The 26,687-nt window shown below is 38.9% G+C and overlaps 1 protein-coding gene across 13 annotated transcripts in view; it reads left to right on the forward strand.

Annotated features, from left to right (window-relative positions):
* The window catches only part of SEMA4D (semaphorin 4D), a 99,087-nt gene that overhangs the window by 46,184 nt on the left and 26,216 nt on the right, over nucleotides 1-26,687 (forward strand). For 8 of the 13 annotated variants that reach the window (XM_048932146.1, XM_048932147.1, XM_048932148.1 and 5 more), the window contains exons 2-7: nucleotides 9,229-9,292; nucleotides 17,285-17,677; nucleotides 19,561-19,706; nucleotides 20,596-20,658; nucleotides 25,091-25,189; nucleotides 26,233-26,326. In XM_048932146.1, coding sequence (XP_048788103.1) covers nucleotides 17,584-17,677; nucleotides 19,561-19,706; nucleotides 20,596-20,658; nucleotides 25,091-25,189; nucleotides 26,233-26,326 — 496 coding nt within the window. In that variant the 5' untranslated portion in view covers nucleotides 9,229-9,292; nucleotides 17,285-17,583. Of the gene's footprint in view, nucleotides 1-4,303; nucleotides 4,416-9,228; nucleotides 9,293-14,135; nucleotides 14,199-14,261; nucleotides 15,300-17,284; nucleotides 17,678-19,560; nucleotides 19,707-20,595; nucleotides 20,659-25,090; nucleotides 25,190-26,232; nucleotides 26,327-26,687 lie in introns of those variants that run through there. The other 5 variants (XM_048932142.1, XM_048932141.1, XM_048932140.1 and 2 more) reach the window with 4 other exon arrangements.

Below are 26,687 nucleotides of genomic sequence, written 5' to 3' on the forward strand. Positions count from 1 at the left end.
TTTTACATATCATAAATATGTCTGCAGCCTTAAAGAGGCTTGCTATTTAAAATCTATCTTAATAAGTGAGGACCAATGGCAAACACTCCCAAGAGGGGGCTGGTTTTCATAGCAACAATAATAATGAAAAATGTAATTTGGTCTTTCAATACAGAATAGCAGTAGCAAAGCAGCTAGTAAAATATTATTAAGCTGCAATGCTGATGATATTCAGCTTGTAGTCTATTTACCCCTAGGTACTATGGAAGACTTCTAAGAGATCTGCAAAAGCTACTTAAGAAAAGCAGGCTGATTGGTAGTTGACTATTCTAAGTGTAAACTTGTATGTTCTCTTGGAAACAGTGTTTTTGAATTTCTGAAAAAATTTCTTTTGAGTCTAACTAAGTGTTTTGCTGGAAAGAAGAGTGTCTGTGAAAAGTTCTCCTATAAATAACCAAAAGTTCCCTGTAAATACATGAAATTAGCTCGTAACATTAGCTGAATTCACAGTTTAATATTAGACAGTGTTTTGATTTGATGATATACATTTTTAAAGTACTTTCTATCTAGTCATCCCAATTAATATAAATTGGGGGAGGTGTTCAGGGAGAACCAGAAGGAAACTAAATGCTTAGAAAGAGTCGTTATTTTGTTTGCTATGTGAAATCCATTACCTTAAACCATTACTTTAAAACAAACAAAAAAATCTGATTGAACTACTTCAGGAGATCACCTACATAACACTTGGTGTGCAGAAAATGAATATATCCACAGAGAACTTTGAACTTACGTTTAATTGATTTGAATTAAAATGGAATAACAGTTTTTACAGAAACAAACCATATATTTTGCAGGATATAGGGGAAATAAGGTTTGTTTTTTGTTTTATGAGGTGCAATTCAGAAGGGAAGGATATGCTGAGGTGCAGAGTGACAATTGAAATGAAGGTGATGGCAGTACATTCTTGAGTTCATTGGCTGTCTTGAGATGCAGCCAGGAAGTGGACCAAACTGTCTTCAGTATCTTGTCTTTATTCTTTCTATATCTTTTGATGGTATGATACTGTAGTGGGTTAATATGGCAAGGTTTGTGAAGCTGGGGGGGCCTCTTTGAGCAAAACCATCAGTGTCAGAGCAGAGCCAACTCCAACTGCTCCAAAGGGACCCACCTCTGCCAGAGCTGAGCCATGATGGGCACTGGGTGTTCTCTGGGAGAGCAGATGTAAGAGAGGGAAAACTGCTGCACAACCACAACTGGGAAAGAGGAATGAGAAGTGGGAGAGAAATGGCCCTACAGGCACCCAGGTCAGAGCAGGAGGAGGGCAGGATGAGCTCCAGAGACAGAACTCCATGCAGCCCAGGAGAGGCCCGTGGAGGAGCAGGTTGTTCCCCTGCAGTTTGTGGCCACTGTGCAAAGTAGATCTCTCTGCAGCCACAGAGGAACCCATAGCATAGCAAGGGCAGAGAGTGACCATGAAAGAGCAGCAGAGGGAAAGTGTTGTGGGCTGGCCGCAGCATCTATTCTCCATTTCCCTGCCATGCTCAGATGGAGGAGATAAAAGGAGGTGGGTGAAGGGGTAAGTGCTTTTAGGTTGCTTTTAGTTCTCACTGCTCTCATCTGTTTTCAATAGGCTGTAAATTATATTTAATTCCTTTATGTCATGTCTCTTCTGCCTGTGGCATGACTGGTGTGCTATTTCCCTGTCCTTATCTCAACCTGCAAGCTTTTTGTTAATATTGTGTTTTCTACTCCTTCCGCTGAGGAGAGGAAGTTAGTGAGTGATTTGGCAATGCTGAGCTGCACATCGGTGTTAAATTACTGCATACGGAACTTTATTATGAAGGAATAAAGAGGAACAGTTCGCAGCTTGGCCACCTCTGCAGAATCCATCTCACAATTAAAAATGCTCATTGCTGTTAGGTTTTCTGAAGAATCTCTCTATGATTATTTTTTGCATATGACTGAGTGTATCCTAATGTTTCACTGTGACATTTGAATTGTGAGAGCTGAGAGGTTTGTGGTGCTGATCTGTGGATAGCTGCTGTTGCATTTTGAGGTCAGCTTAGCTGAGCTCTTGCTTTATGTTTTATATTGAGCCCTAACTCTATAAAGAAGCACATAAATTTTATCTTTTTTCCAATTGGTGCTTTCATGTAATTTTATAGTTCTGCTTTTCTGTAATATTTGAAACATCAAGCTTTGTTGTCTGGATATATGCGGTAATTGTTGCTTCAACAAACTTAGAGGCAGAACCTGCAGAGTGTGTGACTGTCACATCATGTCTTTTCATAATGTCCTTAATGATGATGAAAACAAGATTCATACATGTTAATCTTCGAGTATAATAATGAGTCTCTCTGCTGTATTTCACTTAGCATAAGAAAAAGCTTAATTTTAGGCTTGGCAGGAGTTAAAATCCCAGTAATGCTCATGAGAATGTTCTGCAAGCAAAGCCTCTATTAATCCTGTTGCTGACATACTTGCACATAATTTGATGTAAGATCTGAGGCATTTATAATAAAAGACCTGCACTCATGTTTTTGAATGTGCAGGAAGACGTAATAGTGGTACAGAGTGATACTCAACTTACAGATAATGCTCAGAATTGCCTTGGTGTTTGTAGTGCGAACACAAGAATTCTAAGTGTAGGAGCAGATGTGATTGATGCTCTGTAACCTCATGGAGTAGCTGCAGTAAGAGAAGTCGCTGCATCTGTACCAGCTTTCACAAAGTCAGGGCTGCTTTTTCCCATTTCATTGCTGCTCACTGCTAGCCACTGCTAGCTGAATTGCTGCTCAACAAATTCTTCAGCATTGGCTTCATCTGGGTGCCTGAGAAGGAATATGACAGCAGTTGGTAACATTTCAAGCAGCTCTGTGCAAATAAAGAGCATATTTCTTTCAGTCAAGAAAATTTTTAGCACTTCAAAAGAGGGCTTTGCTGATGAAGGAAAAATGGCACAGTTTTTCCAGTTCAGCCAGCATGAGTCATGTAAGACGTAAAGCTAGTGTGTGTAGTGGGCAGCAGGGCAGCTGAGTGGAATGGCAAGTGAGACATGGGAGGGACACTGCCTTCTGCATTTGCAAGTGAGAGCTCAGGTTGTTACTGCAGGCATGTTTGCCAGCTGGGTGTCACAGCTCTTTGTCTCAAATGAAACTGGGAGTACAATTCAGAAGGGTTTGAGAATGTCTCAGTCTCCTGCAGTTCATTGTGGTTGTCTTGCTCTTAAGAGAGCATGTTTTTTACACAGGTATCACTCTAACCAGTCTTGTTATGTAAATGATTATGCAGTTGGACATGTGAGAAGATATTTCTAAAGGCATGTGTGATAAGGGAGTAGAACTGCATGATCAGTAAGATACGGATGTTCAGAAGCACAACAGATTTTATCTATTTTTCCTAACTTGGAGATGTTCTTACGTAACTTGTAAAGCTTGAGGAAATCCTTTTTTGATATCTCTTAGGGTTTTGTTTGAACATGAATGGTTTTAGTTTGTTTTTACAAAAAGGGGGTAAATTCCACCTGTGGATTTTAATAGGTTTTTTAATAGCTGAACCCTACTGCAAGGTTAAAATTCTGAATTTCATACAGCCAAAAAAAATTAAGCTTTGTTTTTGTTATTTCTCTTTTGTTTTGAGAATAACTTGGATCAAATTCCCTGCTTCAGCAGTCTTGCTCAGTGCCCTTGGGGAAGCCACGCTTTAGCTTGCACAACCTAGGAAGTGGCTTCTGGCTCCCTGGAATGAATGTTGCTGTTTTTTAAGCATTGACACCTTTACTCAGGAACTATAGGTAACTTACCAAGGCTTCTCTTGAGGAAGCTGAACAATATTTTGCTCTGGATGTTAAAGAGATGTTTTTATCTTGTGCACTGATTTGAAACTTTTTCCTTCTTCTCCTACTTCTCCATCTGCTGCCAGTTTATTTCACAGAAAACAACAACAACAAAACAGAGAAACAGAAAATAGTAATTTGGAAGATCTGTGGTTTAAGAGTTGTCTTTTGCAATTTGCCTTGTCGCTGCTGCTTTCCATGAGCAGTGTATGCTTGGCAGTGTGTACTAGGCTCGTACTGTTCATTATCAGCTGGGTATTGTGAATGGGCAGGTGGACTGATGACACTTGAATGCTTGAAAACTTGCTCTCTGCTGACAAGATGGCTTTGGTGTTTGACTCTGAAAACCAGAAAAATTCAGGCTCTGGCAGCTATCTCAAGTAATTCACAAAACTTGTTGAATTGTTTTAAAAGCTTCTGTTCTTTATGCCTTTAGGACTTATCTTCTTATTGCCTTCTTTTTTTTTTTTTTTTTTTTTTTTTTTTAAGAGTCCATGCATTTCTCAAGAGAAGTGAGAGAAAAAATGTGGAGTGTTGAAAACTGCTCAGTGAAAAATGTTGTGAAAGTAGCACTTGTGTGTTTTGTGGTCTCAGTATTCAGGTAATGCTCTTGAATATATTTAGACTATAGCTTATAAGCAGTCGTTAGAGCTAGAGAGTGGTTAGAGTGGTTAATTTGAAAGGAGACAGAATATATGATCTAAGCTATTAAAATTATGTGTTGAATTAAAGCATGTTGATTTTAGCTTTTTTATTATAGTGGATAGAAACTAGTGACATGCACTTCTCTAATACTGAAGCACTTCCACATAAGGCATCCATGAAACAGAGGTTGTAGCTTCTTTGTTTTTTGTTTTTTATTTTGTTTTTTAAACTCTGATCTTTTTGCAAGCATGACTGATATGCTTCCAGTGATCTTTCCTCTGCAAAGAATACATACCTTATTGACCATTTAAAATATTCTAATGCTGTTCTGGTAAACAAATCTACCTTCTTGTGACTACACATAAATTTTACATCACCATAAAGCGAGGGCCTGCAGTTCAGTCTAAATGCTCATAATCTGCTATTACCTATATGCAGTTGTTCTTCCTCTTTTCCTTTCTCTAGTGCTCTGTGACTTTCTGTATTAGAGAGTTGTAATTCTGGTGCCCTGGAATCTGATTAAGAACCACCAGTATGCTCTTGATTAAAACTTTACTAAAATAGTCCTGAGTTATATTTGCTTAAGATTGTAACTCCGGGGAAGTTGACCGTGCTTGTGAGACTCAAGGTTAGGATGGTGAGGAGAACTGAAAGTTGATTGTCACAGTCTAGCTTCAGCTAAATTAAAATGATTGAGACATAAGAGGAGCTTTGATGTGTCAAATACCCAATTACTGAAACAATAGGTACAGTTTTTAAATTTTATTATCTGACTTATCCTTTCATGTAATTATTTTATTTTAAAACTCTAAAGTCACACAAAGTAGCCACGAGAACATTTTTAGCATGCTGTATGTGAACAGTGTGTGTGGATGTAATTATTCGTAGCTACTTGTCTGCTTAACCTGTGGTTTCTGTACAACCATTAAAAATAGTTTTCTTAGACTCCTAGAGCACAAGTAGGTTCTGGCTGACTTGAGATATGAAAACCAAATGCTAACTCACAATCTTCAAGGTCTTGATCTGGAAACAATTTTGGTAAGATGAGTAAATGATGTTGTAATAACACAAACATTCCCAAAGTTGACATTTGCCTCCGTGGTCTCCCAGTGAGTTTTCTGTGTGCTTACAATTTGCTCATGAGCTAGTTTTCTTCTGTTTCCTTTCTTCTTTTTCTCAGCTACCTACATACAACATTAAAGAGTAAGCCCAAATAAAGGATTAAATAAATGCTTCTGATTTGGATGGTAGCTGGTACACAGAAGGAAATAGTACAGGTTATTTTTTTGTCTGCAGGTTTCTGTGACAGTCAGAAGTACATTATGACAGGTTAGTGTGTTTTGGAGTTTAACAGATCCTCAAAGAAATAAACATGTACGTGTAAATGTGTGTACATATGTATATGTATACATGCATAGATATATGAAAGATTGAAGCTCTTTTATGTGAATTTTGCTTCAAGTGACTTTCATGTTATTCTATTTAATATATTCCAGGCTGTCTTTCATTTATAATCCAGTAGGTGTTTTCTTTAATCTTGGAGGATTTAGTTACAGTTGTCAAAACATGAATTTGAAAAAAATTTCATGGTGTATTTTTTTTTTGTTGTCCGTGTATCTTTCTCCCAAACTTAAGTAATGGTTACTAAAGGAGTCAAATCTTTTCCTCAAATTTACACTGGAATATGATTGTCACTCTTAAAACGTGACAGTGTTTAAGGTTGCTAGGGAGCTCTTCCAGTACCTGTTCTAATGGATCATACAAGAGATCTGGGTCAAATCACAGAATCATAGAATGACCTGGGTTGAAAAGCACCACAATGATCATCGAGTTTCAACCCCCCTGCTATCAGCAGGGTCACCTACCACCAGACCAGGCTGCCCAGAGCCACATCCAACCTGGCCTTGAATGCCTCCAGGGATGGGGCATCCACAGCCTCCTTGGGCAACCTGTTCCAGTGTGTCACCACCCTCTGGGTGAAAAACTTCCTCCTAATATCTAACCGAAGCCTCCCACGTCTGAGTTTAAAACCATTCCCCGTTGTCCAAACACAATCCACTTTCATAAACAGCCATTCCCCTTCCTGTTTATATGTTCCCTTCAAGTACTGGAAGGCCACAATGAGGTCTTCTCGGAGTGTTCTCCAAGCTAAACAAGCCTAGTTCCCTCAACCTCCACTCATAGGAGAGGTGCTCCAGCCCTCTGATCATCTTATTGGCCCTCCTCTGGGCTTGCTTCAAGAGCTCCACATTCTTCCTGTACTGGCGGCTCCAGGCCTGGATGCAGTACTCCAGATGGGGCCTCACAAGAGCCAAGTAGAAGTGACAATCACCTCCCTCTCCCTGCTGGCCACTCTTTTTTTAGTGCAGCCCAGAACACAGTTGGCCTTCTGGTCTGCAGGTGCACGCTGCTGGCTCATGTCCAGCCTCCATCTATCAGGACTCCCAAATCCTTCTCTGTGAGGCTCTCAAGGAGATCTTCCTCCAGTTTGTATAAACACCTGGGATTGCCCCAATGTAAGTGTGGCGCCCTGCACTTGACCTTACTGAAACTCATTAGGTTTTCATGGGCCCACTTCTCCAGTCTGTCCAGGTCCCTCTGGATGGCTTCCCTTTCTTCCAATGTCTACCGCACCGCTCAGCTTGGTGTCATAAGTGGAAAGACCTGCAGAGTGCCTTAAAACTTAAATTATTTACATGAATGTTAATTTTATATTCAAGTACTGGTTGAATTAAAATGTGTAATTATGACATGGTTTTTGACAGTCTGTGACTAGTTACTTATTTTGTTGCAGTTACCTGAGGGATCAAATCGATTTGTACTGCAGACATTGCATTTAGCTGCCCTCACACTAGACCCTGAATCTGTGTGCTTCTGTATTTAAAAAACAACAACAATGAAAAAACCCCAGACCCCCACTAGATAAATAGTTGCAGGCATTTCCTTCTATCTTCCTTCTGTCTCAAGAGGGAAAGCCCTGAGGAGGAATAAAGTGTTCATGAAGGTCTGAGTTTTGGAGCTGAGACATGGCAGCCTTCACGTCCTTGCAGCTTCTTACCACCTCTCCCACGTCCATGGAGATCTGGGAGCTTCCTGGCCTGGGGTCTTTCCACATCCTCTGTATGGCTTTCAGCTCCTCCGTGGTCGCTGCTCTCAGCTCAGAAACCTGGAGCTGGTTGTTCACTGATGAACCATTATAAGAACTGCTGAAGTCTACTGATCATCTGATTTGGTGCAAAGGTTTATTGGAGCAATTCGATGTCTACTTATAACTATTTACTTAAATGTGAGTCCTACATTATAATTAATGTTTGCAAAAGCCACATAATATTAGACGTTATCTCTAAGGAGAGCAAAAGAAAATTTTCTTTCCCCTTTAATGTAGCTACAGCTGAAATGAGTATGTTTGTTTGCACTCGAAGCAATAAAATGTTAGGAAGCACTCTGGCATCTGAAAATCAAAGTTAACCATAATCTCTGTGGCAAGTGGCCATTACAAATTTCAGCTTCATTTCTGTACAGCCAGAGTGATGATTAGATGTAAGCTAGCTTATGAAGGCCTTCATAATTTCCAGAATGATTCACTGTTGCTGTTCTTTTTTCTCAAGCAGAATGAAAGGTAGGCGGTTGCATTTACAACAACAGAAAAGTCGCTTATTTGATTTTAGAGCATTTGAAAAATATCTACTGGGTAATGGCAAAGGTAGGGAACAGATTTCCATGGGGTGTCTTGTCCAAAAAATATTGTAGTGAAAGAATCAGAGCTTTCCCTTCCTGTAACCAAAAAGATTTTGAATTGCTGAAAGAAGACATTTTTCTCTAGCAAAAGTAGGTGGTTTGATGTAGCTATTTGATATTTGCTAACATACTGGACATCACAAAATGTGCTCTCAAGTACATGCTGTTGCTCTGTTGAGGAACAGGGCAGACATTGTAGTTTTGAGGATACATTGTATAGGTTCCACCATTCCTTTCAGACCTGTAATATTTATCTCAGTTTCTTGTAATTTTGTGTCTGGTCTGTTTCTTTTTGAGCATTTTGTATTTTCTGCCTTGAAATATAATCCTCTGGATCCAGAATTGAGCTTTCAGATGTACAGCAGCAATTGTTTCCAATTGTGCTCCCTTTCCAATTAAATAGACAAGAACATTTTTAGTGTTCAAATTCAAAATGGAAACTGTGGTGAATAGTACTTAAGGACACTAACCCTACAAGTGTGAATACACTACTTTTTATTAAAAGTATCCAGATAGTCTTGCTCTGAGCTTGTGTTAAGAGTAGTTTGGTAATGCAGGAGAGTATTGAAATTGCTGTGTGTGGATTTGATAAAGCTAATTGTTTTTCTAACTGCTGGAGTCTGAATTTTTAGAACATTATTTATGCATTCAGTCACAGTGTAAGAGACTGGTCCCAGGTGCTTACTGGAATCAGTAATTGCTACTACAAACAAATGCTGAACGATTTTGTCCAGGTAGACTTGGGAGAGACATGAGAACAAGCTGAATTGGAAAAGGGCTGGTGCATGTGCTTTTTGTCAAGCCAGTGTAGTAGTTGTTTTATTGTTTTTTGTATTAAGTGCAGTATCAGTATCTTGGCTCATTGGATACAGATATATCAGTTCTGGTCTCTGTCAGAAACAGTCTCTTACAGAGAATCTGGGAAATGAAAGCAAAATTCTGGGGGAGGTTTTATTATAATTCTCATAGCAAAAATGGCACTTTGGGTTTATGTGGTATTAATGTCAAATTCTGTATATTACCTCTTGCAGAAGAGAAGGATTTAGGATGACTTCACAGTTCCAGGGTTGAGCAGGAGTTTCCAAGAAGTACCAGGTATGGTAATATGCGGGTTATCCCCTCCCTGCTATTGCAATATGATTCTTAGTGACTGTTACGTATCTTAAACTCATGAGGTACTCATAAGCAGGAAGGCTAGTTTCTTCTTTTGTGTAGCAAACATGAATTATTTTATAATAAGCTTGATTGATTATTCTGTTCCATTTGAGATTGAAATGTTTTTTCAAGAAATTCACTGGAAAAGGGACATTTTTCACTTAAGAACAAAATATATCCTAACTTGTGTGTTAGTTATCGAAAGGCCCTGTTCAGGATTGCAGATTATGTGTCAGAAGGATAGTGGCCTTGCTTTCAGAGACAACTGAATCTTTGAAAGCACTGCTGGACATCCTGTATAGTTTTTATTAAAAAAAGAACAAGAAGAATAGCTGGTAAAGACATTCAGGTGCCTTTGATAGTACTGTTGGTTGCCATTAACATCTTTAAATAGTTTTGATTGATTGACTCAGACCCATAAGTCTAAGAAGAAATTATGAGGAAGCTCACCAATATCTGATAGTGTGAGAATATGGTATGGGAAGATGAACTTGAAGTTTCAGCAGCCTTATTTCTTAGGCGGTTGAACAGTTCCTGCTGTAGCATTGACACTGTCACAACGTAGGTTCGATGTCTAGCAGAACTCACTGAAGCAGAAAAATGTTTTATACACGTATTTTCCTTGGGCACATTTTGAATTCTGGGTTTGGGATAGCTCCAGGTTAGCAAAAGTTGCTGGCATTGCAGCTGTAAATGGGTCTTGTTGATCGTCCATGCTGTTTTACACTAATAATTTCTGTTTAGTTTTCTTTTACATAGCCTCTAACAATGCCCGCAGCCTCTGCTGTCTCAGAGTTTGAGTTGTCCAAGGCCAGAGTGAGTTTTCTTGTTCTTAAAAGAAGATAAAGTAAGAAGAAGCAAACCAATTTACTCTTCAATGTTATCTTTGGAGTTGGGATCTAATGACAGTATAGTTAGAGTTATCTGGAAAATAAGACTTATTATCTCTTATTTGTCTTTTGTAGTCATTGGTTTCTTTTTTTTTTCCCCAACATTTTAGTTTGTCTTCTAGTAATCCTTGCCTTTTGTCTTCTTGTGTCTTTCTTTTTGTTTTTTCCTGTTTTGTTTTGCTTGGCATAGTAGTTAAGAAAAGATCAGGAATGTAGATTTTAAAAAAAAGGACTCAGGTATTCCACTAAAGGTTGTAAATATTCCCTGCTTTAAACTCAACAATTAGTTTCCTGAATACATCTTAACTGTGTATTTATCATGCAGAATAAGGAGAATATTCTGCTAGACTTCACAGAATTATTGAATTGAAAGAGATTTCTGAGTCCAACTTGGTCTAATGTCCATGCTCAAGCAGGACCACCAAAAGTAGTTTTTCAGGACCATGTCCAGGTAGCTTTTGAAGATCTCCAAGGAGGAGACTCTACAGCCTCTGGGCAACCTGTGCCACTGCACAGTAAAAATGTGTTTTCTGATATTCAGAGGGAACCTCTTGTGTTTCAGTTTGTGCCCATTGCTTCTTGCCCTGGCATTGTACAGGAGTGGGGAAGGATCACTTCTCTTGACTGTGCTATGGTTGAGGTCATGCTTTGGAGGGATATGAGACAGGCGAAGAGAAAATTAAGAAGCTGAACTTTATGAAAGCTAAACTCTAGTTCTTCAGGGAGTTAGTCAGCTAAACAGCCTAGGAAACTAAGGTGTGAAGCAGAGCTGGCAAATGCTTAAGCAGGCTTTCCTTAGGGCATAAGAGATCTCCATCCTCAGGTGTGTAGCAAGTCAGAAAGGGAAGGGAAGAGACTGGCATGGCTGAACCAGGACATGCTGGTCAAACTGAAGAACAAGAAGAAAATGCACGGGCCGTGGAAATGGGCAGGTACTATGGGAAGAATATAAGGAAGTTGCTACGCTCTGTAGGGATGGGGTCAAAAAAGCCAAGGCCCAGTTTGAACTGAACTTGGCAAAGATGCCAAAAAGAACAAGAAGGGCTTTCAACCAGAAAAGGAAAGTCCAGGAGGTCCTCCCCCCGCCTTCCCCCCCAAGAAAGCTTAAGTCCACTGTATCATGGACTGCATCAAAAGAATTATTGGACAGCAGGTCAAGGAAGGTGATCCTGCCCCTCTGCTCCACGCTGGTGAGTCTCATGTGGAGCACTGTGAAGTCCTCAGTACAGAAGAGACGCAGACCTATTGGAGTACATCCACAGAATAGAACATCTCTCATATGATGGCAGGTTGAGAGGGCTGGGGCTGTTCAGCCAGGAGAAGAGAAGATTCCAAGGTGACCTGATAGCGGCCTTTCAGTATCTAACAGGGAGCTACAAAAAAGTAGGGGACAGACTCTTTAGCAGGTCTGTTGCCTATACATCAACAGCTTGTCTCCTCCCTGCTCTCAGGATCCTGAACTCCACTATGTCATAATCATTGCAGCGAAGGCTACCTTTGATCCTGACATTCCCAACAAGCCTCTTATTGGTGGTGAACTTCTTGAATTGCCTGTATCTTGCTATGTTGCTATGTTCCCTTCAGTAAATACTAGGCGGTTGAAGTCCTCCTTGAGGACCGGTGCCTCCAATAGTGAGGTTGTTCCCATCTGTCTGTAGAAGGCCTCACCCGCTTGTTCTTTCTGGTCAGACACTGTGTGACCTTTACCTGTGCTCACCCATAAGCTCACAATCAGTTCCTAATTCATCCCTAGGCAGAGCTTCATGCTCTCCAGCTGTGCTGTCATATAAAAAGCACCTCCCTTTACCAACCCGTCCTTCCTAGAGAGTCTTTATCCCTCCATGGCATCACTTTAGTCATGGGAGTTGTCTCACTATGAATCCCAGGAGGACTGTAGCCCTGTGACTAAGCTCTCGGAAAGTCTTAACGTTTTAGTCAGGATATAAAACTGGAAATTTCAATTTCCTTGGATTTCTTTTTCTCTTTTAGAGCTAGCATGTCCAACAAGCTTTGTGGTGCAGGTACAGACTGCTTCAAATTATCTTAAAAGCTTTATCTTAAGTGTTAGAACCTAGTATCTATAAGGTATTTTTAAAAATAGAGTTTGAAAAGTAAATAATTAAGTTTCTCTACATTTGTATTACTCATAAAGGGACTCTGGATTATTTGAGATTTTTAGTCACCTCAGCAAAAAGTGTGTTTATAGATATTGTACAATAAAGAAAAAAAGAAAAGTGTAGAAATGAAGTTTTCTGTTACGCAGTTTAAAAATGGCACTGTGCTTGAGGTTGTGAAAGGATGAGAACTAAAGCAAAGGATATTTCTAGCCTGTCCTTACCAGTCTAAAATAAATAAACTATGTAAATAAAACTCAGTTGTCAAAGGTAAATTGTATGTTTCTGTCTCTTTGATTGCTTAATATGCAAGAGTGCTCACTTTTCATTCTGTTTTTGGAATAAATAGCTAAGCAAATTGAAAAAAAAATCAGGTTTTAGTGAATTCTCACAGTGATAGTTCTGTGGTTTGTTTTTTCTTGTATGGAGCCTGAAAAATTGTTATCAAGTGGGCATCAGTAAATATTGAAGGAGATCTGTATTCTGTTAAGGCTTTTTGAAGCCTTTGAAGAAAATTATTTTGGGAGAACTTAGAATTTATGCCCTCATGACAGATGATTTGTTTAACCCCTGGTTTTTGCCAGAAGAAGCAGATTGCTTGTAAATTTGCTTGTCTCCCTGTATTGAATTTCATATATGTCTTCTCATAGTAACATATAGCTTTTGCTAATGCATAATTAAATTTCTGTATTTATCTATCTTAACAATAGTGGGATAAGTTGTCAAGGACAGTTGTGCGTGTTTTGCTCTGGTTGGGTGAGGATGCCTGGTTGCCAGCCAGTTGCTTAAGGGGAAACCCACTCCTCCTTTGCCTTGCCTGGGCAGCAGGAGATGTTGAAGTAATTTGATGAGAGGTAGAGAACTGTAAATGTGAGAAGGTCTTCCTCCTTGCTAGAGTTAGGTGGTCATTTGTCTTGCAGTCTCACCAAAGGCTTGCATCACCTATGTTAATATAACTAGATGCAAACTTACAACATTGCTGTTTTCATCCTTTATTAGGGTCTGAAAACCCCGCTTGGGAGGCGATGGTGGGAGCTCAAGCACAGAATGTGGCATGGCAAGAAAAGATGGCCTGAGTGAGAGTGCAGGGCTGTACAAAGTTAGGGTAAAATGCTGTGGGCACTTGGTGTGTGTGCACAGCTGTGAGTAGACAGCCAGGATGAGACCAGGGTGCCTGTGCCCATTTTGCAGGCAGGGTAGGTATGGTGTGGCTAACTATCATGAGCTCCCAACTGTCTTGCTGGTGTTGTCAAGTGTCTCTGCTCATTGCCATACAGTCTGTGGCATTGTCAAGAAAATAAAAGGCCCATCTAGCACTTTGAGTAATACTGAGCAGAATTTAGGCATTGCACAATGTAACTAAGTACTTATTAAAAGAAAAAGAAAAAAAAAAATTCAAAATCAGGGTTACCAAATTGGGCATTTCCTGTCTTGGAAATTCCAAAATTCACGTGAGTTGTGCAGGTATCCCAGGTACTGGTTGCATACTTGAGTGAGGCTTTGCAGTGTTGTTCAGGGAGAATGCACTGACTTCTTATTGTTTGGTATTGCATTTTATTACTTTGTTAGTCAACTGTTGCAATAGTGGTAAGAGTTACTGAAATTAGCATCTGTAACAGATGACAATATTTTCCACATACAACTCTGTGATGTACTTTCCTTTCGTGTTCTCTGTGGAGGATGGAAAAGACAGCAGTCTTCATCCTGATAATGGTTTCTCAAATTCTCCCATTCAGAACCTGTTCTGTGATGTGTTTTTTGTGTTCTTTTTTTTTCCAGAAGGTGAACCAGAACACTTTATTTCCGATAAATCTATCAAGTATTCATTTGATGCCCACTGAGGTGAGGCAGATGTTTTTCTGACTCAGAAACAGTCAAAATAGCAACTCTCTGGTTTCCTAATTTATGTTAGTATTTCACATTGTTTGTTCCCTGCTAGCAGGTCCTTACTCTTAAATTTTTCTATCCTTTGGGAGAGCAGGAGCTTATCTCTTTCCTTTTCTCTGCCTTTGCACTAATTATGTGTGTTAACAGGAAGGTTCACGGCTCTCTGTTTGTAGTTGTGCTCTGCCAAACTGAGAGGAGCTCTGTTAATTGTTTCTTTTACTGCAGTTGCCTTGTTTTCAGTCACCAGTACAAATATGGAAAACTCATGCATGTGGTGTACATATGATTTTACTCCACTTAATCAGAAGTTAATTTAAAAACAAGCACAGTGTTTAAGTGAAATTAAGTCATTTAAATTTATCTCAGAAAATTTTCAGCAATTTTACTGAAAACTGAAAAGTAGACTTAGTTTAATTATTTATTAGTTTTATTATTTATTAGTTTAATTATTTAAGTAAGCCTTTCAAGTTTATTTTTGCATTATAAATTTTGCATTTATAACTGTTCTTGTTTTCAAGATTTGCAGTTCATATTTTGTTACAAAGCCTAAAGCATTATGAGGCAAACTTTCCAAAAATACAAAGCACTCAAGTCTAATGAGAGAAAGTGAACACGATAGAGGTGTGCTACTTTGGAAATCAGGCCATTGTATGGTCTTTTTTTTGCTCCTTCTACCCCTATGTTACATAAAAACAGTTTCTAATAGATCGTGAGTGACTTCCTAGTAGATGTGAATTAAGGAGTTATTTTAATTTTCAGCGCAGGGAAGAAGGATAAGAGGAGGAGTAATTAAATTGAAAGCTAAATTAAAGGACGGGGTCCTGAGTGCATTTTAGTCATTATTTAAACTAACAAGAGTAAGAACATCTTGCGTGATTTGGCACTGAGCATTCACTGTGGTCTGTCACACCCCTTTTTTAGTATGCAAAACTTTACCTAAGGTCAACAAATAATTTCCTCTCAGTCAAACTTAATAATATGAAAAGGCTCTGTCTTGCAAACTTATACATGAAAGGACATATTTCTGCTTTGAGGAATTCCCTGGCTCACAGCAGGGTAAGCACTAACTCAGCCAGGTATTTTGTCTTCTTCAGAAGGTAATATTATGTGTTTTATTGCCATTTTGCTTTTCTGTAGGTAGGTGACCTAGGCTAGAAGTATAACCGTGGCTTTGGGAAGACTCAGGATTGTTTATAATGAAGATTTCCTAAGCCCCTAAAATTTACAGGAATTCAGAAGACTGCTCTGGAAACATTACTTGACATTTGTTATTGGGATTGGTGCTGAACTATTTTGTTCCAACTGTTTGGGGGGGAAAAATGTTTAAGGGAAATGATTATTGCTTTGAGACTTTTCATTGTGGCTTGAAAAGAAAGTATAGTATTGAAATAATGGTGTGGAATTGTTTCTTCTAACTGCTGTTTTTCCCCTGACCTTTCCATTAAAATAAGATTAGTAGGCTGTCTTGAAAGTAATCGTTTAATTACTGTTTCTTCTTTAAATACTTACCTGTAAGACTGTCTGCATCACAATGTGCATGGTATTTCTGTAATTCTGATGCATGGGTGCTCTTAATGTTTTGGATAGCAAAGCACAAAGTTGCTTGACTGTATGTAAACAGGAAAGGTACAATACAAAAAAGCCTAGTAAGATTAATTGAAATTACAGTGACTCGAGAAACGATTTTTTTATATTTTCCATTACCATAGTTAAATCTGACCCAAACTGAGAATTAAATAATGATAATAATAAAATACAATGCTTTGCTTGAGCAAGTTGTATTTTTAATTTTTTTTCTGGTTAGGCAAAAGATTTGTAGGAAGAACAAAGTTATTTTTTAACTTTATCTGTAATCATTCAGTAAAACAGATGTAAAAGCTTCTGATGTCTTCTACTCCATCATGTTATTTCTAGTTCACAGTGAATCCTTTCTGCAGTTTCCAGAGGTTCTTAGCCTATGCTTGTTTAAACGTGGGACGTTTATCTTGTGGAGGGAGGTTGGCACTAGAGACCACCCTCTCTCCCTAGAGATATTCTCACTGCAGCTTTTCATAGCTTTTATGCCTGGCATCTTCGGGTGCTGCCCTGTTTAAACGGCACTTAGGGTTTTGAAAATGCTCAGTACCCTGCTGCAAAGTGCAGCTTGCATTTTGTGCACTCCTACCCCCAAAGTGTACAGCCCCATGGAGACCTCCAAACAGTTACCAAAACACATTAATTTAGTGGGTGATAAATGCATCCCCCTCTCACCAGTCTACTGAAGGTAAATACTTGCGAGACCCTTTACCAAGGAGTGATCACAGAAAAGTGGAGAATTGAAGGCTTGTGTGAAGATGTCTTTGGAAATTGAATGATCACTGAGGACAGAGCTCTTCTGGGCCTGAGAACAACTGCTTGGAGACAGACTGACTTCCCTGTGACTACTGAACACTTTGAATATTTAAGCATTTTCTTCCTTTATTTTTGTATGCTTTTTGTTTGTTTGTTTGTTTGTTTGTTGTTATTTTTTTAGCTTTTGGTTAGCTAAATTCCTTTCTACTCCATTTCTGAGTGCATAAAAAGACACTGCTAAAAATGTCATTTCTGCTCATAAGATACCAATAATGGGAGATGAGGCAGGTTTATATAAATAGCATTTAGCATTAAGCTGCACTTCTTATGTTGTTTGCTTTCTGAAATTAGTCCTACTGGTTTCTTTTTGTCTTTATTTGTGTATTTATCATAGAAGGTGATTTTTCTTTTACTCACTATTTAAAGTAAGAAAATATGTACATTGAAGTCAAATTTTGAGCATCAAACATAAGTGACAGCTCAAAATATTCATACCACAGACTCTAGATTGAAGCGACTGCTTACGTTGACTACCTTTTTGTCATGTAATGTGTGGGGTGTTTTATTTTCACCAATAGATGCACTCTTAGTCCAAATTAAGCAGTGTAGGCAGTTGTAGAAGTACTGCAAGATCAGTGCATGCATTATGCTATTTTTGGCAATCCTGTTTGTTTTCTGTTCTACTTCTTGCTCCCCTCCTCTCTCCACAGCATCGTTTATTTCTTCAATGAAACTGAAGAATGCGTTCGGTAGCGCTTCTCAGCAGCTCTGCAGCCTGTGGAGAGTGTGGCTAGTCTGTATTTAGCATCCTGGAAACTGTGTGTCCCCTTGAAGAAGTGATCTGCTGAAAGTAAATACTTACAAGACAGGCTGGAACAATCCTTTTACACTGCTCTCAAAATCTGATATACCCAGTTTCTGATACTACCTGGAATTTGCATTTCTTTTGCTAAAGAAGCGCTACCTGCTGCAGTTATCCAGGGAATCTCAAGGAGCAAGGGAACTGAAGATGACTCTGCTTGCTTTTTATTCAGCTTGGGTTGTTTTGCTGGAATTGGCAGTGGCATTTGGTCCTGTACCAAGAATCACTTGGGAACACAGAGGTAAGAAGAGAAACTTCATTAGTGTAATGTGGGGCATTGCAACATGTGTATGTTCTTCCAGCCTGCCTACAGGAAGTTTGGTCAGTTTGTAGTCCTGCTCAGCCTGTCTGTAGTGCTTTGGACCAGAAAATTCAAAAGTCACTTGGGCTCTGAGTTGACTGATTGCGTATCCTCCGAACAGTTATGAAAATGTCACTTTTTAAAAGAGGATTTTCAGATTCAAATTTCTCAGTTGGAGGATCTTGCAGCTGAATCTTGCTCCAAGAAGAAAACTCAACAGCTATTTTGTTTTCAATAAGTTATTTTGACTTTAGGCCTGAACATAATTAAACAATTGGTCCTCTTCTGGCAGTGTTCTGTGATGAGTAGAACCTTTGTAGCCTTTTTCTCAGAACCTTCTTTTGCTGTACTTGGAAGTTGCGGCAAGTAGTTGTAACCTCCCAATACAGTTAGCAGGAGGTGGCAGATGAAGCGATGAAGGATCAGATATTCCTGTAGGCTTTTGATGTAATTGTTCAGCCTGGGTCTGAAGAGAGCTGTAGAGTACAGGCTGTAAAGTAGTTACTTGCTGTTGTTAAACTTTTCTCTTTTTCCTGCACTTTCAAGTATCAGGATATTTTGGCATTTAAAAGATTTTTTGACTTGTGCTTTTACTATTGCTTACGATTAGCAACCCTGGAATGCTGTAACCAAACAAATATGTGGGTCCTGTGAGGAAGCAGCCTTAAGTAAAAATGTTAAATGCTGAAGAGTCACACCACAGGGAAAGACGCATGGAGGTTAAGAACGTAGATAGCTGATTTATGAGATGGCTGTAGGATATACTTGTCCTGTTTTTCCTGTTTATTGATATTATTGCATTTAAGTATGAGAAGCTTTGAATAGAAGTGGAATTTTAGTTCATTGGAGGAATTAACATCTAGAATTGTGTGAACCAACTCATCCATTTAGAAAATATTTTCCTGCAAAGTGAAATATTTTAAAATGCATGCTTGTGAATCTAATTTAAAATAAGTGTTTCCCAAGTTCTACAGATGAAAAGGTGCAATTTTTTGTGTTAGAACTGGGAGTAGTTACATGTTTTCTGTCTGTCTCTTAAAAATGAAACTAAATTAGACTTCTAGTAGTCTCTTTTACAAAGTCTATCATCCAAATTTCAGTAATTTTTCTATAACAGTTCCATATGCAGAATAATTTTTTCTTGTTTATTAATAATTCTGTCATCTTTCTCCACGTCTGTTCCAGTTTGCATGCCTCTTTCCCTCTTGTCTCCCTCTTTCTTTCGTTTTCTTCCTTTTTATTTTGATTCTCCCTCATTCATTTATCTTGTGTGCCATTACTTCCAGTCTCCATTCCATTTTCCATTTGAAAATCAGCTTGTTTACACTGTGTACTTAGTTTCTTTTTGGACTGTATCTTCTTTCTGCTGGGGTAATGTCTTCTTTATTGGTGCAGGATTGTTGGTTAGATTTGTGTGGGAAGGGTAAATTCACGTGGTGAATTATTTAATTTTCCACAGTAGGTAAGTATGTGGAAGGGAGAAGGTGAGGAAAGAACTGACAGGAGAGGTGTGAAATGGATGTTAGGAAAACAAAGAATTAATGACTGCAGAAAATGAAGGAAGACATGACTTACAGGGATCATTGCAGGAGGAAATTCGTAGGCATTTGAAATTGAACTAGAAAGTAGGGACCATTGATTTCAGCGGTAGCTACCATTTGTGCTGAACCAAGCTTCCAAAGATATATATCAACTGTTACTGTGTTCTCCAAAGTAAGCTTTATTGCTTTCAAAGTTACTTAAAGGCTGTTAGAATAGTTTAGAATAATGACCCTAAGTGATCATGTTTCTCCATGTCTGCTATTTTCCTTGCATTTCAACAGAGGTCCAACTAACACATTTTCATGAACCTGGAGTGTCAAACTATTCAACCTTGCTGTTAGGTGAGGACAGAGGTGTTCTATACGTAGGAGCCAGAGAAGTCATCTTTGCATTAAACGCAATGAATATTGCTGAAAAACAGCGTGAGGTATGCATTTAAATACATTATCATGCATATAAAAATCATACTTCCAAGTTTCACTTCATTTCCTGTTATCAATAGCACCGTGCTTGAGATGAGGATCTTGCCTCTTAAGTTTCTGCTTCTGTTCAATGTTTTGAGCTGTGTCTGCACATTTATGTGATGGTATAAAAAGATATGATCCAGCTCATTTGGAATTAGTTTACCTACAGAAGTACTTTGCATGTACTGACTCTTCTCTGAGTGGATTGACCCATGCAGAAGTCTGCTAACGTGATCATGTTTCCCCAAGCTCTTCTCAAGCTCTTTACTTACTCATCCACAGCACAGACTGGTGCTTAGAGCATGGAATCCCAACCAATCATGGATCCCAACCAGAATATTTTGAAAGATAATCTTTGATTTTTAATCTGAACAAAATGTTTAGGGATGGTGATAGGAAATTTTACATGTATATAAAGCTTGGTTTTCCATTACTGCTTTGAGTGGATGTAACAGTCAAAGTTATTCTTTAACATAAAGTATAACTTGGTCCAATAAGTTTTGTTAAGTGTTTTTTTCCTAGTGCATATTAAATAAGAAATAACTAAAGCAATTACACTTGCATTTCTCTAATGAATATGTTAGTAGAGAATAATTGGAGGAGAAGGATCATAATGAACGCAAAAGATGCTAGCAGTGATTCTGCACTCTCTGGTGACCCACTCATTTGAAAGTGTCACCTCTACTGAAAATAATGGCTTTAAACCTTTGAAAGCTACTTACAAAATGATTTATAAATGCTGCAGCCACTGATATTAAAATTGCTTGTTTTGTGCATTATGCAAGGTGTGAAAATACTGCATTTACCTTAAAGTGTTCTGAATACAACTTTTTTTGCTTGTTTTTCGCTTAGTTGCAGTGGAAAGTCACTGAAGATAAAAGGACCAAATGTGCAGTCAAGGGCAAATCAGAACAGGTATGTTTTTTCTATTGAATCTGGAGAAAGACATTTTCTTTAAGGAGAAGTGATGATAAAGAAGAAAGGTTCTAAGTATTTGAAATTAAAATCTTCACCTAAATTATTTAATAAACTTGAGCTTTGGAAACTGCAGTTCATTTGTTTATAATTCTTAGTTCATTATTTCCTCCTTTTGAATCTTGTTGAAACTGAGCACATTCTCGCGTGCCTAGTATTACCATTTTTTCCATTATATTAATAAACCAATATTGCTTTCACTGAGCTAATAGATACTAGCTGTTATGTTTTATTAATACAGTGATTCTTCACTAGCATTTGGTTTTCCAGAATGACTGATAATTTTATCTGCTTTGCTCTAGGACGTAAGGTTTATTTTCTGGGCCAGTGTTTTTCCAGTAGCGCATTTTTCACCAACTGCATACATCTTTATGATGCTGAGCAGGTGTGCTCCTTGCTGGTCTGACTGCTCAGACAGCTCCCCAGCGCCTGAGCAGCCCAATCTCTTACGTGCTTGGCAGTGCAGACAGCTCAGTCTCCGGACTCCCTCAGCGTTTCTGGCAGCCACAGACCCCTCCAGAACTGCTGGCACATGCTAGCTTGTTCACACTGCCTTTCTGTAGAGGTAGTTTATTTATGATGATCTGCCTTAGGTGGTTGTGCCTTTCTCCTTGTGTTGTGACACTGGCTTAATAATATGTCAGACTGGGGTTTACTTGGCAAGATCGATGGTCAGACTTTCCCCATAGTTTTTGAAGTGTAGGGTTCAGAAGGCTGCATGTGCAAAAATTAGTACTACTACCCAATTAGTGTGTTCTACATCTCACATCTCCAATTTCTTTGTTGCACACTGATTATAAAATCCCAAGTGCATCTAGGGACTCATCTAGGGTGAAGTGGGTTACCCTGCCTTTACCCAACTCTGCATTTGCTTGAACTGAGAGTCATTAAGGCAACTCACCTGCCTAATATGAGGTCTGATGGGCAGTTGAGGACCGGTTTCTCTTCCTCTTTGGCCCTTCTTGATGCATTCTGATTACTTTATTCTCCAGGTTTGACTGAGGTTGCTAGAAATAATTACATGCAGTCATGATGGATGTATGTGATGTGACTCATCTTTCATGCACTTGCATATGCTTTTGCAGACATGTCTAGGTACGCACCAATCCTTTTCAGAGATTATTGATGGTGATTGGAAAGGGTGTTAGAATCTGTATGTAGGCACTTTGCTCTTAACTCTCTCAGAACTCCAGACTGTTCTTCCTATTTTTTTTCTGCCCCTAGATTAGCAAGTTTTACTGTATTAGACTTATTGCCAGCAATGCTTTTTCTCCATTGTACTCAGGATTTACTACTAGCTCTGATTATGCTATAGCCGTAATGTTTTGCGAAGTGCAGTTGTTTCAAGTGTTAAAAGTATTAAACAATCACTGCTATTCCTTATACTAAAATGGGCAGCCTTCTCCCCCACCTATCATCACTACGCTATGCAGTGCTAGCAAAAAAAAACCCACTTACATACCTGTTCAAGGAACTAATCTGGCAGAAAACTGGTTTTGTTCTGTTTGTCTCCAGTTTTCTTCCATACCTGATCCACCACACAGTCAGAGAAATACCTGGTTTGTCTCAAAAGAGTGAAGAGTAAGGACAATGGTTATGCTTGTTTAAATAGTTTATGGAACTGTAGTACAATGTTGGCATCAGTCTTTGTAGCAGAGAGGATTAAGCAATGTTGATGACACTGCTTTTTCCTCCACTGAATGCATGTTTACTGTGTTTGTTTTGTTGTTTTGAATCCTTACAGCATGGGTATCCAATCTTTTGGCTTGTCTGGGCCTCAGAGAGCAAACGGGAATTGTCGTGGGCTGCATATAACGTATATGATGAAATTAAAACAAAAAAGGCATGGCTGCCTATTTTTCACTGATCACAGGACTGCGTGGCCAGTGTATCAAAATGCATGAAATTATTTGCCGTAACTAGAGCTTGCCATAATTTAAGTTTCATTTCAAACACTGTTACTGTCTGAAACATAGCACAGATAACTCGATTTTCCACCTTAAACGCATGTGTTTAACTCAGTTAAATGAGTGAACAAATCTACCAGAAACAAAAAACCTGTGAGCCATTTTTCATCTTAGTATTATGGCACAAATTTAATTCTGATTCCATAAGGGACTTGATTTTATTTTGCAAATCACAAGGTATTTTTAGCATCTTACCCTGACTTAGCCACCTTCCTTCACAAAAGTAAATTAAGGTGTCCATAATCAGCATCCAAACTTTTAAGGATCTCCTGGAATCAGTGGTGTTTTAGTCCCATGGATGTCACGAAATTCACATCTTTGATGATGATTTGCAAGATATTATCAATTTTTAAAGTTTTTCACATAAATTTTCTTGATGTGCAATGCACTGATGTTTCATCAAATGTGAGTTGTCAGTGGTAATTGCATCGACTTCCATTAATTTTATAAGTCCCTCTTTTTTCACCAATTATTCCTGGAATACCATCAGTAACTACATCAGATACGTTCAGTTAAGTAAATTGCTTTAATATTTTGTACTGCTTCAAACAAGTCAAGAGATTTAGCTGTGTCTTTTAATATCACCAAAGAAGCCATTTTTTCAGTGACATTAATATTTGTTATCGATATATATATATATTGATATATATGGTAAGGTGAGCCATATCTGAAGCATCAGTACTTACATCTGTTGCCAAAACATAAAGTTTGAAATAGCGACTTTACTCTAAATTTCTTCCAGTATATTTTCCTGTTTCTTCAGTTCACCTGGCTACAGTCTGGTGAGGCAAACTGATTTTTCTAAAATCCATTTTCTTATAAGGACACATTATATCTGCCATGCTTTCCATGCATTGCTTAACAAAGTCACCATCAGGAAATGGTTTTGATTTTTTTTGCAGTCAGATTCTGCTACCGCTTATGTAGCTTTTATAGCAGAGTTGGTTTTAGTTTTAACTTTCTAAAAAAATACTTGGTTGAGGTGACAGACTTCCTTTCAGTTCCACTGTTTTGTCTTGGTGATGCCTTCTTTGATATGCATCGAATTTGGCACTGTTTCTGTATTCTGCATGTTCCTATCCTCTTCAATATCTTTATTGACGACCTGGATGCGGGCATTGAATGCACCCTCAGTAGGTTTGCAGATGACACCAAGTTGGCTGGAAGTGTGGATCTGCCTGGGGGTAGTGAGGCCCTACAGAAGGATCTGGACAGGCTGGAGAGCTGGGCTGAAGCCAATGGGATGAGGTGCAACAAGGCCAAATGCCGGGTCCTGCACTTCGGCTACAACAACCCCAGGCAATGCTACAGGCTTGGGTCAGAGTGACTGGAAGACAGTGTAGAGGAAATGGACATGTGAGTATTGATTGATGCTTGGCTGAACATGAGCCAGCAGTGTGCCCAAGTGGCCAAGAAGGCCAGTGGCATCCTGGCTTGCATCAGAAACAGCATTGCCAGCAGGAACAGGGCAGTGATTGTCCCCTGTACTTAGCTCTGGTGAGGCCGCACCTCGAGTACTGTGTCCAGTTTTGGACCCCTCAGTGCAAGAAAGACATTGAGGCCCTGGAGTGGGTTCAAAGAAGGGCAACAAAGCTGGTGAGGGGTCTGGAGTGCAGGGCTTATGAGGAGCGGCTGAAGGAGCTGGGATTGTTAAGGCTGGAGAAGAGGCTCAGGGCAGACCTCATTGCTCTCTATAACTTCCTGAAGGGAGGTTGTAGTGAGCTGGGGTTGGCCTCTTCTCTCGTGTAACTGGTGATAGAACTAGAGGGAATGGCTTCAAGCTGTGTCAGGGGAGATTTAGGCTGGACATGAGGAAATACTGCTTTTCTGAAAGAGTGGTCAGGCACTGGAATGGGCTGCCTAGGAAGGTGGTGGAGTCACCGACCGTAGAGGTGTTCCAGGAACGTTTGGATTCTGTGCTGAGGGACATGGTTTAGTGAGAACTGTTGGTGACAGGCGGATGGTTGGACTGGATGATCTTGAAGGTCTTTTTCAACATTGATGATTCTGTGATTCTGTGATATAATGTCTTTTCAAATTGTAATATTCAAAAACTGTCACAATTTCTTTGCAAGTTAAGCATGATGTATATTATTTCTCAGTGCTACACTGTGCCCTGCAAGTGTCCTGTGCTGGACCAGTTGGTGGGGCAGAGCTGATGCCATGAAGGTGTGGCAGCAGGGTGCGGTCTGCAGAGCAAGCTGCGCTGGGCTGCATGCAGCCCACAGGTTGAACATGCTTACCTTATGGTATCCTTTTTTCATAGTTTTGTTCAAACTCCTTATTGTCATGATGTTGCATGAACAGCAGCAACAGAAGAATTGACAGCACAACTTCATTTATTCTATGTTGTAATGTGGAGCTGTAGTTTATCAGACCTATCCTTTTCTCATCCTTTATTACAGACTGAGTGCCGTAACTATGTGCGTGTCCTGCAACAGCTAAACGACACTTTTCTTTACGTGTGTGGTACTAATGCATTTCAGCCAACTTGTGATTACCTGGTAAGAATATATAGATTTTGTGACCCAGAAAAACTTCAACAGAAAAGCAGCTCATCTAAACAATGAGTTAATCTTTCTTTTCCCAAATAGTGTTGCAATTTCTGTGCTTGTCATAGCTTATGAAATATTCATGATACTCTCTCACAGTGATTATTAGTGTACAGAAATAAACTGTACTGTTCCCTTTTCACTGAATACTGACTTATCGATTCAGCTTAGTTAGATTTACTCTTTCACTGCTTTTTGTAGTTCTTTGTGTATTTTACATTAGCATAAAAGTGCTCTCTGAAACTGAAATGACATTCTTTGTGACTTCCATCCTGTACTGAATCTTCCTGAAATTTCTAGTATCCCTGTCTCTACTTGTCTTGTCTCTACTTGTCTTGTCTCTGCTTCTGGCAATGCCATAGCTTCATAATTCTGAATGCTTTAGAATGAAGTCTTAGCATAAAATCAAACGTCCCTTTTTTCATTGCTTACTCTTCTGTTCTTTTCACTGTGTCTCTTAATGATTCTGAAATTCAGAGACATTGTAATTATGTTCAACTTTGTTCTTTTTTGTCTCCCCTGCCTGTAAGTTTGTCTGCCATTAGCCCTGGACAAATTTAACAGTCACAAAAATTGCTAAGCTCACGTCAGAAAACCTTCTTAATTTGTAAAACTGACAATTTTTGTGCAAGCTAATTCAATTATTGCAAGTTCTTGGCTTTCATCACCTAATTTCTCCGCCTTTCATATTTTGTGTTTTTTTGGCAGATCTCTCTTTCCTGTCTTTCTCGTTCTATGCTTGGATTTAACATCTTGTTATTTTTATTTATTTATTTATTATTATTCTTTAATACTACTTCCCTCAGTTTCCTCTTTCTCTTTGTTATACTTGATCATATTTTCTGAAAACTTTTTACAATCTTGGGATAATAGGCATTTCACTGAAAGTTACTGGTCTATTATTGGTTGGTTTTTACTTACCTTTGCATGATTCAGTTGGTTGAAAGAAAGAGTACAAATGGTTGGCTTGTGGTTTTCAACTTAATTTTTTGCAGAATTTAATTTTGTTTGAGCTTGAAGGTAAGAATGAAGATGGTAAAGGCAGATGCCCATTTGATCCTGCCCAAAGTTACACATCTGTTATGGTTGGTAAGTTCAGTCTTTGCATACCTTGTTATGATGTATAAATATTCAGTCTTCTTCACTACTGTTCTCTGATTTTTCACTATTAAGATAGTTTCTAGATATTTACTGTGCTTTGACTGCCTCTATAGGGCCAATTACAGCCATTTAAATAACAAGTAGAATTTTTAGCTTTCCTTAAGACGCATGGTGAAACGGAACAGGGAAGTGAGGTATATATTGCAACTACATTACCACATGGTTAGATGACTAAATGTTGATGGGTAAAGCCAGAGTTGATAGCTGTATCTTGGTGTCACAAGATCATAAAAAGGAAGTTCAGAGTAACGTGAAACAGGAAATGAAAAAGAGCTCAATCACTATGTTG

Source organism: Lagopus muta, chromosome Z, assembly GCF_023343835.1.
Source record: "Lagopus muta isolate bLagMut1 chromosome Z, bLagMut1 primary, whole genome shotgun sequence".
Taxonomy (NCBI): domain Eukaryota; kingdom Metazoa; phylum Chordata; class Aves; order Galliformes; family Phasianidae; genus Lagopus; species Lagopus muta.